General features: G+C 32.7%; 1 protein-coding gene across 1 annotated transcript in view; it reads left to right on the top strand.

Annotated features, from left to right (window-relative positions):
- LOC106061984 (angiopoietin-1-like) overlaps positions 1–17,006 on the top strand; it is a 24,686-nt gene extending 7,680 nt beyond the window's left edge. The window contains exons 4-10 of the mRNA XM_056007978.1: positions 298–371; positions 3,431–3,578; positions 8,036–8,221; positions 9,081–9,160; positions 12,647–12,704; positions 12,977–13,552; positions 15,726–17,006. Of these exons, the coding sequence (XP_055863953.1) occupies positions 298–371; positions 3,431–3,578; positions 8,036–8,221; positions 9,081–9,160; positions 12,647–12,704; positions 12,977–13,552; positions 15,726–16,372 (1,769 nt within the window). The 3' untranslated portion in view covers positions 16,373–17,006. The remainder of the gene's footprint in view (positions 1–297; positions 372–3,430; positions 3,579–8,035; positions 8,222–9,080; positions 9,161–12,646; positions 12,705–12,976; positions 13,553–15,725) is intronic.

Genomic DNA, 17,006 nt, shown 5'->3' with positions numbered 1-17,006 from the left:
AATATATATATATATATATATATATATATATATATATATATATATATATATATATATAAGTATGTGATGTGATCACTATCGGATAAGATTTTGTTTCCGTTGTCCTATCTAGATATAATATATTATAGGTCAATGGAGAAAAGCTTATTAATAGGAAGATGTACTGTGTTTTAGTGATGTTACCATGTAAATAAACATCTCTATTGTTAAGTTGTCTCCATTACGTTGTTACTATATATACATTTAAACTGTTTTAGTGTGTGCCTCTACTCTACCTATGTGCCATTCTGTTCACAGTGACTTGTAAGATGAACAAGAATATTAACACCAACATACCGGAAGCAAGTGGAATAACTACAAAGTCTGAAGACGTACGTAATAGTTACAATCACTTTATACACGTACTTATACAGAGGCGGATCTAGAGGGTTAACGAGTATTGAATAGGGGAAAGGGGAAACCTAGACTTCTATTATCTCAACAACTTTACCTGTCTGTTTTAACTTTGATCTCTGTCGACTTTACCTTCTGTCTCCATTCTCTCTACCTATTTGCAAGGATCAGACCTCTTCATAGACAGGGCCAGATTTTCATTAATGTTTTCCTCCTATCTCCTCCTGTATCTGCCTCTCCTTCTTTACCGTGGTTCTGTTCCCTGTAGAATGGCCCGAGCATTAACAGACTTCATCATGGGGCCAGATCGTAATTGGAATTCTGCTTCCAATTTTTACGTTGGTCATACAAGTCAACATGCAATGACTTAGCGACAAACAGTAAAACCTTTAATAGATTTAAAACTGTAACCAATAAAAAGATATTGATACTTATAAACACAACATTTGAATAAGTAGTTAATTAATGGAAAATATTTAATTATGATTTATCTTTCAATATTAATCGTAGCTTCTGAAAGTGCATACAGAACTCACGTATCAATTCGCTGGCTGTGATTATTATGAATAAAATTAACTAGGTCATACATTTATGTTATATTCACAAAGACTATGACTGATTTTCTGACTCCAATTAACAACATAACATGAACAAAAACAACGAAAGTACTTGCGAAAGTCCATATACACAACGGTCTAGGATAGTGGTGCCCAACATAACTCGTCCTGCGGGCCTTTTTAATTTCCGACACTAATGTCGCGGGCCATATAAAGGAAAGGTACAAAAACGAAATGAAATTGACATGGAACTATTTGATTAAAATCCCGTAGATCTAGCACTTACATTCATTAATTCGATATTATTATCTTTTTGTTTTCATGCGTCAGAAAACGGCTTTATTTCTCTACTAAAATATGAGCAACAGTGTAGCTAGCTTTACCAGCGACTTATATCTTTGACTCTTTTTTGTAAATATTCACATTAATCTTTAAATCTCTAGACGTAGTTTAACAATCTTTTTATTCAAATGACGTCAAATTTGTTTTATAATTGCGTTTCCTTTTATACAATAAAAAAAACAGCCTCACTGTATTTACAACTCAAATAAATTGGCTTATTATCATGTTCTGCCAAAAGTAAAGATTCTTTTCCTATTTTGATAAATTCTACATTTAGAGTCCAATCTCATAAAAGCACAAATGTTAGTCATATGGTAACAATCAATCGGTAAAACTTTGAAGACCCTAACATTTGAAACATTTTTCAATCTTTTTTAGAGGGGGGGGGGGAGGGGGGGTAGCGAATTTTATACGCTTTGTGCCGACATTCACGTCGTGAGCCGGATCTGGCCCGCGGGCCGTATTTTTGGTGTAGGACAAGTAAAATAATTTCAGAATTGAAACTGCAGGGTTGAAATTTACCAAATACGATATTCTTTATTCGCAAATTTAAACCAATACGACTTTGCAAGACGACACGATACAAAATGTGCTCTTTCTTCTTTTTATTGATAGCCAAAAAAAAACAAGGTTACAAAAGACAGTTTGTGTGGAAACACAAACTCAAAATCGGCCCCCGAAGTAAAATGTTTTACATAATTCGGATAATCCTTCAGAGTTGAAGATAGTTTACTTCCTAGTCCAAACCACCCGCAGGACGACGGGGGATGGGAGCAGGCAGGGTTTGAACCTTCGATCGTCGATAAATCCAAACGACAGTCCAGCGCACAAACCGCACGACCAGTGGTCCACCCAGGTAGGCTTCAATATTTTCAGAAAGAAAATCCGAATGAAATTATATCAAAGACAAATGAGAGATAAGAATGGAGAAAGAAGGTTAACAGATCTTGTGTAGTGCCCCAACCGTCCCGCAGACCAAAGGATACGTGAAAGTGAATGTAAAGTTAGATGTGAACCTGGCCTAACTAGTTTGTGGTCTATAGGGCAGATGATGTAAAGTTCATCTGTTTTTGTGGCCTAAGGTTAACGAGGGTGTCATGTAGCCAGCACAACGACCAACCGCCTATGCTTTTCCCCAACTAATGTCAGGTAACCATTAGAGCTGGGTAGACTCAGAAGTTGAAAATCCCAGTCTTCACCAGAATTCGAACCTGGGACCCTCGGTTCGAACTAAATAAGTTAATTGTTTTGAAAAGGCTCAATCTCATATTCGAATCCTCAAAAAAAAAAAAAAAAAAAATTTCCGCTATATATAAATAAATTTTGCACGAAAATGATGTTTATAAAATTACTATTCGTCTTAAATTAGGTCTAACATATAATGCATACTAATTAGCTTTTTCTTATAAAAAACTGCTTGCATAATTAATTGTAAAAATTAGAATTTTCGCTTTCAGGAAAAAAAAAAGTAGCCGTTGCATCAGAACTTTGAATGGTCTAAAATATTGTGAAGTCGGATTTTCAATATCTCTTCTAGTTTACGAGATCTAAACGGGACGGACGGACAGACGGACAGACGGACAGACATTTCGCACAAAACTAATAGCGTCTTTTCCCCTTTCGGGGGCCGCTAAAAAATCAAATTCCTGTTTGATCCAGCTTACAGGCCTACTTAAATTATACACATTTACTCTTTATTTTCTTAAGATAAAAATAACTTTATTGTTCATAGCAAATGTATATTTTTTTGTATATGGCCATAGATTTTCAGCTTGTGATTTTTTTACGATAGTAAGCAGGTCATCGTGGGGTCCAATCGTTGCAGTAATGTTTTGGTTTGTAGTGCGGTCTTTAAATGAGTATTGAGTATTACAAGTTCAATTCGCTATCGATTATTCTTTTCTTTGTATGTAGGCGTCTAGACGCGCGGAAGTCTATTTGCTTTATATTTATATTAACTCTTTCTCTCTGTAATTGTTTACCACATTCTTGTAAACTCAACGCTGGTATCGTCAGTTAGGAGAGAAAGAATTAAATGTCCCAATGAAGTAGGTAAACACACCCTTTTGTGTTAAAAAAAATATGTTTATCTTCCAAATGAATAATACATTTTTGCTTAAATTGTGTATTGGATATAGGAATGTGTGAGTAAATGTCTAGCAGACTCAAAATGTCGACTTTCCAAATACGACGTTTCAGATCGACTTTGTGCGCTGGCATCGGAGGAAGTACTCAATAAAACATATTTTGAGTTCGGCGTCCATGTGTTTATCAAGGAGTGTACAGGTACCTTACTACCAGTGATGAAATAGTCTACTTTATAATCAGGACCTACTTTCCTCTACGTAGTAAGTAAAGTATAGTTCCCCCTTTCGGACCTTGTGGACTATTGGGCAGATGATGTAAAAGTCATCTGTTTCTGTGGCCTAAGGCTCTACTTTTCCCAAACTAATGTCAGTACCCATTAGAGCTAGGTGGACTCAGAGGCATCAAGGATCCCGAAATAAGAATCCCAGTCTTCATCAGTATTCGAACCCGGGACCCCCGGTTCGGAAGCCGAGCGCTTTACCGCTCAGCCACTGACTCTACGTAAATAAATAAAAAATAGTGGGCGACCTTTGCCCCCTTACCTTCTTGCTTTAATTAACGTTATTCAAAAGATTGAAACTGGTATAATGTTGCACATTTATTTATTAAACCCCTCGGTATTTAATACAATGATAACACCATTGCAAATGACCCACACATCTAACGAGGAAGGCTGTAGTTCCAACATCTCTACCAGTCGTTGGTGGTGCTCAATAAGTAAAGACACTTACAAGTTCACTAAGATTTAATTGAGGATTTTCAGAACTTCACTTTCTCAAATATTTTTGATCCATGGAGTGACTCAAGGTCAATTAGTTCTTCAAAGATAATGAAAATAGTATCTAATCCTCTTCTGAACATGTCAGCTTATTCATTCAAGGAAGATAAAAAAAGAAATAGCATTATCAGATACACAATGAGAAAATTTCCTTTCATTACTTTTATCACCAAAACATTTTATGGAGAAATCGTTTGACAATTTTCTTCACTGACAGAGAAAAGCTTATGTTTCTGAACTAAGACAAGAGAATTTCCGTAAGCGCTCGCAATAAAAAAATCGGTTGTATTTTTTATTATTTTTTTTACTACCACACATGAGATTTTTTTCTTTTGTTATCTTTAGGGTGTAGTAAGTCCAATTCTAATCCTACAATGCGCCACTTTTATAGCATGCTCCATAATATTGGCAAGCTATAGGTGTACATTAATGCAGTGGCGTCGCTAGGGTCGTTTTCAGCCGGTGCGGCTAGATCAAGGTGTCACCACCCCGGCTATCAATTTTATCCACTTTTAATTATAGACATTTATTTTAGCGGAACCAATACAGTCAGCTGATTTTCTATTTTCATCGATTTTTGAACAAACGTAAAAATTTGTTGTTTCTTTTTTTTTTTTTTTGAAATTTCATTGTTTAGGACAGCTTTCAACAGTTTTGCATATTTTACAATGTATAATTATTAAAGTCCCCTAAACATGTTTCCTTTGTTAGACTTTTACAGAGAATCAATATAACATTTTGCTGTGTTATTAACACTTTTACTATCATCTAAAGGGGAAAATGTAAGTTTGCCGCTACCTTAGTCATTTATTGGTCTCCGGGAGCGCTTAAAGTTCACCATGGCACCAAGTATTTTCAGCATTTCTGAGCCTAAGAGACTAATTTTCCTTAAGTCTATCATGTACAATTTCTACTAGAAAATTTGCAGGTCAAAAAAATTCAATTAAGAAGAGGTGAACGGGCTGTATCTGAAGTGTGAGAGACATCCCAGGCAGTATTAATATAATAGTATCAATAGTGTACACAACAGCAAGGGTACTTATGTAAATAACTGGTTGTCTACTTGACGGCTTTTTTAGTCTTAATAAGTGAGTTTATTCCCCCTGAAGCTTTTGGGGATGATGAAATTCACGTAAGATTTGTCTCACTGTTTAATGAAATCTTCTTCGTTGGAGCTCAACTGGGTGCGAACCGAGGTAAAAGAAACTCATTTATCACACCGACGTGTAGAGGAGCACTGGGATGGCTCAGCTTTTTCTAGCATTGATGAGGTTTCTGCCAGAAAGTTTGGTGTTGAGGATATTTTTTACTTCTTATATTTACAAAGAAAGTCCTCTTTTATTATATTTTTTGGCTTATCTTGTTATTCTGGTTTATTCTAAGATATTTATAGAGAGTAGCAGCAGAGTTTAATTCACCAATGTCTTGAAATGCAATGTTAGTGCTTTGATATTTAAAATGGTTATGATACCAAACCTATTTAAGCCAAAGACATACAGATATCATCACTAAAGCGTTTTATCGTTTTAATTAAGATGTGTAATTTTTGCTCGGTTTCTGCATAAAGTTTTAGATCATCCATGTATAATAGGGGAAACACACTTTTTGTACATTCATGAGAAAACTGATAACCAAATTTCGATGTTTACATTCCAAGTCCTCCACCATAAGATTATACCTACCTAGAAAGGATGGAGGTCCCTGGATTGCAGAACATATTTAAAATAGTGTAAGATGCAAGTTTAAAAAATACAATCACTGCAAGCCTCCTGCAATGAATTACTTTCCTTCCTAAAGAAAGATGACTTCAAAGCAACCCCACTGAGCCTAAACAATGATGGTGTTAATATTTGTTTGGACAACGTAGGTCAAGAGATATGTCATTGGGAAGAAAAAACACGCCACGGAAAATTCCCGGTTTTATTAATTAACATGGTTTAAAGCAGTTCATCTCTACCCTGAAACTTAAGGCTTTGTTACAGCAATACAGGACAGATTAATTAGGAAAAAATAATTGCGAGAAGCATATCCTAAAATGAATGTTGTTGACAAATGCTGAAAATTTGGAAATGTGAGTCAATAAAACACATAATGGCAGAATGTTACTGGGTGTTTAGCTTTTAAGTCAATAAAACACATAATGGCAGAATGTTACTGGGTGTTTAGCTTTTAAGTCAATAAAACACATAATGGCAGAATGTTCACTGGGTGTTTAGCTTTTAAGTCAATAAAACACATAATGGCAGAATGTTCACTGGGTGTTTAGCTTTTAAGTCAATAAAACACATAATGGCAGAATGTTCACTGGGTGTTTAGCTTTTAAGTCAATAAAACACATAATGGCAGAATGTTCACTGGGTGTTTAGCTTTTAAGTCAATAAAACACATAATGGCAGAATGTTCACTGGGTGTTTAGCTTTATCAGAATCTGCCTACCGAGGTCTCCATGAATAGTGACACAGATACCTTCAAGGCCCTTAACATTCCTAAGAAGATTCATGTTGCCAATGGTGGTACTGCTGCAGACCTGCCACATTACAACACAATTAGTCAGTGGAAACTGATAAAGGGACTGTAATATACTAAATTAACTAATAACCTTAGAAACAAGGCTTTATTTCAGTAAAACACGACTGATACACACAATAACACAGTACAGACTGGTCACGATTCACAGACTACGATAATGCGAACACGATTACAAATACTAGCACGATTACAAGCACGGGTAACACACAAGTTCATTTACGATCACTCCAGGGACTACAAATAATTTGTTTCTATTTAACGAAACTCGACTCTCACAGTTCCAGAGAATGAATACTTGTTCGTTTTTTAAATAATAATAATAATAAAAAAAACAATAATAATAATTATAAATCTCCCAAGAATCCCAATGCAAGTAAAAAAAAGAGGTGGGGCGGATTTTTACGATAAGTTTGTTGGTATGTTTGTGAAACCTACTGTTGAACAGCGAAAAAGAAATGAGATGTTGACACAGCATAGACATATAAAAATGCGTATACATTAAAATAAAAAAAATATAATAATTTAAAATATCTATATACATTATTGAAACTTCTTATTGTTATGAAACAATTTCTCTACATGTCATTCTAAACAAAATAAATGAACATTATTCTAGTTGGCAATATGACAAATAAAATGAAAAACTCAGGCCGGCATTTATTCAATACAATGAAGAACAGTGTTGAAAGTCTTAGGTTGTCATGGAACTGTATGACCGATTCCGTAGCTGATAAAGCTAGTGCTTTGACTAAACAAAAAAAAATATGTTTGTTGAAAAACAGGCCGATGCTGCCTGACTGTAATATCAGACCAACCACGAGTATAACAACTAGTAAAAGTTAGTTTCACAGTTCCAGAACATTTTGCATGAGGGTAAACAGTAGAATACTTTATATTTAATACAATTGTACATTAGTGGAGAAATGTCGTGGTTTAAAAGGCAATTTAAAAAAGAACAATATTCATGAAATTCGTTTCAGAAATTGCTCTTGTTGTAGTCCCTCAGTTGGGAGTGTAAAACAATTATATAAAAATGTAGAATACAGAAAAATGTGAATTAAAAGACACCATACATAGTTAGCTATCGTAACAATGGCAGTGTCATATTTATATGCATCGTGAGGCGCCTATTGGAAAACATTTTTATTGTTTGTTAAAGTAGTCTTACACATTATGCATTGCTATGTTCAACAAAATAAATGCAAAAATATTCAAAATAGCATTACCATTCCTGAGTGAACATTTATTTGTCTATTTAAACTGATATTCTGAATTTTTTTTTTTTTATATACAGTATCTCTGTGCAGGAACATAATCTGCCAAACTGCTAATTTGCATTTTATTTCAGAATTCCCAGCGAGATTGGTTACCACAGCCACCTCATCGTCTACACCGGAAACCACCACAAAGATTCCATCCACCAAGATAGAATGGTACACAACATCAACTGCAAAGCCGGAAATAAAGACCACATCGACTGTAACAATGAAACAACCAATGACTACTACGACCGTGAACATTTCTTCACCACCAGGTAAGAGAAACCAAATTTTGGCTTGGCTTATGAAATGAGAGGTCACAAGTTCAATAACCAGTTATAAACTGCTTAAACTTCAACTGATGTCCACCAGACTCTAAATGATTAACAAACATTAGTAACAAAAAAACAGCAACAAAAAAAAAAAAAAGAAACAAGGACTGTTTGGGCTATGATGTAAACATCTGTAATTCTTAACCCTTAAAGTGCTGAACTGTTTTACACTGAGTGCATACAATGGAATTACATTTCTGTTGTTGAGAGGCTAAACTATCACACGTTTTTAGGGTTAAGGAGCTTTGACAATATGATAAAAAAACAAACAAAATCAACGAAAAAAGCAAACAAAACAACTTAAATTGACCTCGGTAAGGCACGGCTTTGTCTGAGTCGGGAGTGGTAAAATATTTAGGTCATTGTAAAGTCTTCTAATCTAAGAATGTTAATCACAGTGCACCTCATTTAAAAAAAAAATTAAATGCACAACTATTAACATAACTACCTTGCATAAAGGCTGTAAATTTATGTAAATGCAATATTATATCTTCATAATTCTTTGGGCGAAAGAAGCCAACGATATTTACATTAGCGAAATCAAAATGATCAAATAAATACCTTTATTTTAATTGTAGAAGAATACTGTCTGCTTTAAGGGTATATTTTTAATGTCTACTGTAACTTAATACAAATAGTATCATAGAATGCAATCCTTAAATTTCACTGTAAAGAAAAAACACAGAAGGCTTCAACAAGTTAGATTGAATTAATATGTGCGTGACATTTTTAGTAAGCGGAAAAGTATATACCACATATATAAATTTTAGTTCTAAAGGGCACATTCTTACATTATTTCCAGAATCAAGACTTCAGATTTACGGAAGTTCTGAAATTATTCAAGAACTAATTCAGCCTTTGACAATAAAGTGTTTATATAAGGTAATTTTTTAAATAAAAATGCGTTTCATGTTCTTTGTTCAAAAGGTATAGCTTTATACTTGCACTTACTGTCTGTCTCCACTCTGTCCGGTCTTGGGCTATCTCCTCCCACATACATACAAATATATATATATATATATATATATATATATATATATATATATATATAGGTCTATTTAATAAAAACAAAAAAAAATACAAATATATTTTACATTTTTATATTTGTGTTGTAAAATGATAACAAGCTAAATATAAACGTTAAACGTTGGCGGTGATATCTGACCGTTTATCGCTACCAAGGATCAAGTCATTAATTGCACAACTTAGTGGCCCGTATCCTCCGCAGGACTGATTTTTTCTTTTTTACAAAATTTTCTTCCGTTTTTAAATCATTTATCGAGATCAAGACAATATACAATATATTAGCAATACAATATGATAATTAAAATTAATAATATCCAATAGTTTAGAGTGTTTAGTCACAGAAATTAAAATGTTTTTAAAAATTGCAAAGGTGATATTTTGTCTTTTTAGCGGCCCCCGTAAGGGGAAAAAGCCGCTATTAGGTTTGTGCAAAATGTCCGTCTGTCCGTCTGTCCGTCTGTCACACTCAGATCTCGAAAACTAGAAGAGATATGAAAAATATTATTTCATCATTAAATCCGGCTTGAAAAGTTTAGGTGCAACGGCTACTTTTGGTTTTCTAAAAGCAAACCGTTTAATTTATAAAATTAATTATGCAAGCGATTTTTTCATAAAAATACACCAATTCTAAAACAATTACGTAAATGTAAGGGAGGCAATGTTACAATATGCTAACAAAGATGGACAATTTTTGTGTATTTTCAGTATCACTAAGTCAAATATATTTTTAAAATGTACAGGAAATGTTTACAACAAATACAAATAATAGTTAAAGACGTTTTTTCTGGTCAACTAGCTGCTAAAATTAAAAGAAAACATTTCTGTTTGTTTATAAAGGCTAATAATGCACTTTGTATGTAAATATCACGCACATTTTTTTAAATGGACTTTTTATGCAGCGATTTTCGTGCAGTAGCGTAACGTCGCAACATGATCAGGTGCTAAACCAATTCCTTAAACTTTTTTTTAAAAATCAGATTTTATTTATTTTTTGTTTAGTGCCCCCATCCGAATAAAAGAAGCTTATTTTTGTGCGTTTTGTCTGTTGGTCGGTCTGTCCGTCACGATTAGATTTAAAAAACTAGAACTCTAAAAGCTATTGAAAATCTGATTTACCCTTTAATGTTCCTCCCATAACATCTCAATAGTTTTAAGTATCTAAAATTGATTGTTCCGGATTTTTTTGTGCAAAACTAATCAACGCCAACAAATGTTTGTTTGCTCTTCTAACTTATATTACATTCAATTTCCATGCTTAAACGTTGCAAAAACACATTATCAATAATATGTTGTTTCGTTTTTTATGTAAATAGCATATTAATGCTAAATCATAATCTCTATACTGACTTATATTTCATTAAGTGTAAAAATGTTCCGGATATTGTTTTATAAAACATGAATTATGCCTAATGATTGTTTGAAATCGCATAAGGCTTTTAAAAAAAGTAATTTACTAGAATTGATTACTGAAAATTACTTTTTAGACATTTAATTTTCTTGTAAAACATAACATAGAAGTTTTGTAATCGATAAAGAAAGTTCCGGATTTTGTTTCTAACAAATCGTCGCCAGAAATTTCTGAATTTATTTAAAAATCTACTAACGCCAAATAAACAAATAATCTTCTCATTTACGAAATAATGTTTTTACGGATTTTTATGAACAATTTTTTAACTCACTACTCTCTTACAGTACATTTAACTTTCTACCTAAAACATTAAAAAATCTAATTATCGTTAATATTATGTTCCGATTTTTAAGGAAAACAGAATCCAAACAGCAAAGTAAGGTATGAAAATCTCTCCACGTGGCTGTAGTACATCTAATTTTTATACGAGACCATCCAAAAAATTTTATTAACGGTATTACATTTATCTGAAATTCTCTTTTTCTTTTACTATTTATACAAACATCCGGAACAATCTATTATATAAACTTTTCAATTGTGTTCATACCTTAAAATTATTGCGATGTTTTGAAACGTAAAATAAAGGTTAATCAATTTTTAATAACTTTTAGTTGTTTTTTTTATATCAAGATAACGGACATACCGACTGACAGACAAAACGCAAAAACAATGTGGCTTTGATCCTTTTAAAATGATATCTATTAGAACTCAGTGCACCAATGTCTATGAACCCTCGTTAAATATCTCGTGTAAATAAAGACATTTTTTTTTTATGGTACCGGTACTAGCCTATTGTGAGGTAATGGAATTTTTTTTCTTTGACGTCATATGAATGGACTCTTTAAATGTAATGTTAAAAGAACGCACTCGGTGCACCAATGTCTATTAACCCTCGAAAAAATTGCTTGTATTAATGAAAACATATTTTAGTCTAACTAAGCCGTGTGACGTAGTGTTTTTTTTTCTTTGACGTCACATGGAATGAATTCTTTAAATGAAATGCTAAAAGAACGCACTCGGTGCACCAATTTCTATGAACACTCAATAAAAGGCTCGTAATGATGAAGGCGATTTTTATTCTAGCTAGGCCGTGTGACGTAGTGTTTTTTTTTCCTTTGACGTCATATGGAATGAATTCTTTAAATGAAATGAAAAAAGAACTCGGTATAGTAATGTTTATTAAGCCTCGTTATGTGACTCGCGTTTAAAAAAGGAATGATATCTTGATTTAGATCTAATCTAGATTTTTTAAACTAGATCTAGATTTTTATTACAGTATATCTAGATCTGGATTTATATTCTAATTAAAATTATTTTAGAGTCTAGATCTAGAATTTCTAGATCTAGTTTAGACTAAAATAGACTAGATTAAGATGTAGAATTTCAATTTCTAAACTTAAAGTGTAAAAAAAAAAGTGTAGATTTTCATTTCCAAACGTTTTGATCAATATTGTAATGTTTTAATATACTAAAACTAATTTACTATTTTTTTTATTAAATTTAAATTTAAATTTACGGCAAATGAATCTTTGAAACATTATTACTTTTGACCATCGGATGGCTGCCTGGTCGTGCGGTTTGCGCGCTGGACTGTCGTTCAGATTTATGGATGGCCCAGGGGTCAAACCCTGCCCGCTCCCATCCCCCGTCGTCCTGCGGGAGGTTTGGACTAGGAAGTAATTATCTTCAACTCTGAAGGAACATCCGAAACGTGTAAAACATTTTACATCAAAATTAAATCACCTCTTGAATATTATTTGCGAATATGCAGATCCGACAGGGATCCGACTTCGACGGGGGCCGCCTCTGAGTTTGTGTAACACAAACTCTCTTTGTAATCTTGTTCTTCTTGACTTTATTTGGAAAGTAAATAGGTTTATTTGAGCATTAAAAAAAAACAAACTTTTTACAATGATTTTTTTATTTTTTCATAGACTTTAATTCAAGGTGAAAGAGACACTTCTGCACTTCAGTCGTTGTATTTACTTCATGGTACTTTTACATTTATTACAAGCCTATTCAATTCATTAGGATTTCACCTCTGTAAACTTTATCTACAAACTTGTAAAATTGTGTACAAACTATACTCTAACTGGATAGTTAAAATTATTATAAATCTTTAAGTATTTAAAATTTAGATAGATAGATAGATAGATAGATAGATAGATAGATAGATAGATAGATAGATAGATAGATAGATAGATGGGTTTCGAAGTAGACACTGTTTTTTGCTTTGATATTTATTCAAATCAATTTTTTTACAGAGACTAATGGTGTCATTGCATATATAAATAAACAACAACCCGTTGTTACAACCATTCAAGGAGATAATTTAAAAAATGTGGAAGGTGAAATCTTTGACAACGAATCAAAAGATTCCTATCTTCAAGTCACATGGAACGATTTGAAACATTCAGAATCTGGAAAATATTTTTGCGAGGCTTATGTCAATCATTCAGATGGAAGATTTGATAAGATGAATGAAATGTTAACGATTATAGTACAAAGTCCAACACTTGATGATTTGGTGAAAGTAATACAGAAATTACAACGACAGGCTGAAGTAGACAAAGAGACTATACGAGAGAATCAAAACAAAATAAAGATTATTAAAGATTTGGATACTAATCAACAAGATATTATAAGTCTTAAAGAGGACATGAATACTACAAAACAAGATATAATGAGCATTAAAGAAGATCTGGACACTAAAAGCCAAAATATTTTAAGCATTCGAGAAAATTTTGATACAAATAAACACAACATGATCATCTTTCAAGATAATCTGACTATGACAGTAGCTAATTTATCAGCGGCATTAAAGGAAGTAGAAAACTCAGGTAAAGTATTTTTACTCTTTATATAATCTCTTCATATTTCTCTTTTTAAACTAATTAGTACAACCAAAATACGTGATTGAAGCGCTCTGAAAATATCAATATTTTTTTCCATCATTCATATCTTCTCTCTCTCTCTCTTTCTCTCTATCTATCTATCTATCTATCTATCTATCTCTGTGTGTGTGTGTACAGTTATTTTTTTATTTTTGCTAAAGAATACGTTTATTTTACAAAGCTTATATTAACTCACCCCGTCTGTCTGGTTAAAAATTTATAATTAACTAAAGTGGTGGTATAAGCTGAATAAGTCCCCTTAATACATCGTCGTCTCAGTTTTAGTAAACAGAGTATGAAATATAGGACAAGACTATAGAAAAAAATAGATTACTTTACATTATTAGATGATAAAATATTCATAAATATTATATAATCTTATATATTTTTTAATATTAAATAAAGTATTCTTTAAATAAATATAATACTGTTCTAAAGTTTCACCGTCCTTTTGAGTTCTTGTAAAGAATTTAAATCTGTCCTACACAGTGTTCAACCTAAGCAACAATGATTGTCAAGCCTTTGAATTACTTTGTCTACAGTCTCATCTCTTGTCCTTCACAATGGAAAACGCCAATCCTACTCGCGATGAAAACAACAATGGCATTGTCAGCTTTCATTTAAAAAAAAAATTAATAATAAAGAGAATTTTAACCAAAACAAGAAGATCAATTAACAATAGTCACTGGCATATATAGATCTCGATCTCTTAAAAATATAAAAGCGATAATTTGCTAGTTGATAGTAAATCTAAAAGGCATATCAGAATGTTTATCGGCTTTTTGTTGGAAAACTACTATCTACTGTACATGGTTCGTCAAGTTAATTTGACAGTGATGTTGTACTTAGTAAAGTATGAATAAAATGCAAAAACGAACCCCCACCCAGACTGGGCCCTGTGCAGTCATTTTCGCATAGGGCCCAGCAATCTGTACGAATGGCCCAGCATGCAAGAGTATTAGGAGTTTTCCAGGCTTTGAAAGATTATTTTCGCATCGGATAGAAAAAAAACCTATCTAACTGTGCGGGTTACTTGGATGATTTATTAGCTTGGTAGCTGCTAATTCTATTGGATTTCATTTCTGCTTCCCTTTCTGCTCTGTGGCTGTCAAAGAGCTCTCCAATTTTAATGAATGTTTCCTTTTTGCTTCTATCAGGCCATGAGGGGCTTTATTAGATGAATCAATCAATGTGAAATCTGATGCACTGATTATTTGGGTAATGAGCTTGTAGAAAAGAGTTCACTATTTCCTTGTGCTCTGTTGGAATGTGACATGAGATGAACTCTTTTTGAAAAATCAGAACAGGAAGGACTCAATCCTCGCGTAGTGCTCTGGCAAGAAACTGGACCGTTCGGCGTAATGCCTCGTAGCTACCTTACAAGTCAACAGACTGCCTAAACGCGTCCCCCTTAGCTCTCGGAGCTGGGGACACTCGTACAAGATATGCGATTTTTTCTTTAAATTTCTTTATGAAAATGTTAATTAAAAAAAAATATTGAGTGTTTTCTAGAACATCGAAATGTCATAACTCATGGCGACAAAAACGTCACGTCACCAAAACGATCACATCGTAACAACAGCCTCACCAATACGGCGTAGCGAAACTATATTATGGCATCCTTAGCATTGCTTAGATAAATCTCCACATTAATGCATACATTTATTTATTCCAATGTTTTTATTAAAATTTTTTTAATTTCAATTTACATTTCTTTCTACTATGCAGAAAACTTCCTACAAAAAAAAAGTCATTATTTAATTCAATTCAAATGTATTGCTAATATTCCGAATGGATAATGTGTATTTAGGTTGTTTTTTTTTAAATAGTTAGACAAATGTGCTAAGAAAATATTTATTTAAATTTAACATATGACATTTTAAACAGAAAAGTGTGTCATTGTTGACAGCAAAGTGAGATAGAGGTTCAAGATCTTATTTTCTCAAACTCTTTGAGAATAACAAAAACAAAATACTAATTATCAAATATGCATGTCTAAAAGAAAAATATAGACTCTTAATGAGCATAATGTAGATTACATTATTTATTTATTTTTATTATTTAAGCTTTTATCTATGGATTAATAAATTAATTGCATTTTCTCTTTCTTATCCAACAGTTAATAAATTACTTCAGTATTACCTTGTGCCACACAGGTCTTGTCGTAACGTTATCAGTAATGAAACCCGTGTCATTGTAACTTTATCTTCCGGGTTAAAGGTCATGTGTGACACCAAGACAGACGGTGGTGGATGGATCATCATCCAGAGAAGAATCAACGGAAAAGTAGATTTCTATAGAGGATGGAAGGAGTATCGTGACGGCTTTGGAGATTACAACATTGGAGAATTTTATCTGGGAAATGAAAATATTTTCAAGTTAACTTCTACTGGGCAATATGATTTAAGAATAGATTTAGAATATAACAACAAGTCGTACTTTGCACAGTACGAAGACATTAAAGTATTGAGTGAGACTGATAATTTTCAATTACAGATAGGAAAGTATTCAGGAAACGCTGGTGACAGTTTAAGACGTCAAAACAACATGTTCTTTAGTACTCTTGATAGGGACAATGACATTGACAATATTGATAACTGTGCACAAAAATATTTAGGTGCTTGGTGGTACAAGGATTGTCATGATTCTAATCTAAATGGTCAATGGGGAAATAAATCATTTGGGAAGGGAATGAACTGGTATGGTCTAACGCAATGGTCTGACAGTGTTACCTTTAGTGAGATGAAAATAAGAGAAAGAGAATAAAATTCACACTTTAATGATTAAGAAAAGTCTTCACCTAGAGTTTACGAGACAAGTTTTCTGTTTACAAACAATGAGACCAAGTACTTTACAGAATACTAAATTTGCTCTTTTGAATCTTTATCAACGAAAAAAATGCCACAATGTAAAGTTTTTAACTCTTTCTCTCCTAATCGACGATACCATCGTTTATTTTGACCTTATTAAATTAAATTTAGGGTTAGGGTTAGGTTTAGTTTTTAAACATGACTTTGAACTATATAAAAAGAACATGCATTTCCCTTTTATTCTATACCAAATACAACATTTTCTGATAACAAACAGCAAAGCTAACAGGGTAGTGAATTAGTAATTATCAAAATCAAGAATTCCTTTCAAAACGTGGAAAAAATTTACGGCGAGATATAGTTAATATTGTTTCTTAGAAAAGATTTGGCAATATAATTGAGCACTTTCGTAATCATTTTTTTTTTAATTTAAATCTTTTAGAAATTGTAACTAACTTAAAGGTTTAGTTGTGATGATTTCTACTCTTTTTTACACTGAAGTTTTTTTTTTGCTGAGAACGAGTCGTGGGAATTCTGGTATCTTTAGAAAGTTCTTAGTTGTACAAGTCCATTAAAGACGCTGAAATACT

Source organism: Biomphalaria glabrata, chromosome 13 (assembly GCF_947242115.1).
Source record: "Biomphalaria glabrata chromosome 13, xgBioGlab47.1, whole genome shotgun sequence".
NCBI lineage: Eukaryota > Metazoa > Mollusca > Gastropoda > Planorbidae > Biomphalaria > Biomphalaria glabrata.
The sequence above is the reverse complement of the archived record's forward strand: the minus strand, read 5'-3'. Positions and strand labels throughout refer to the sequence as shown.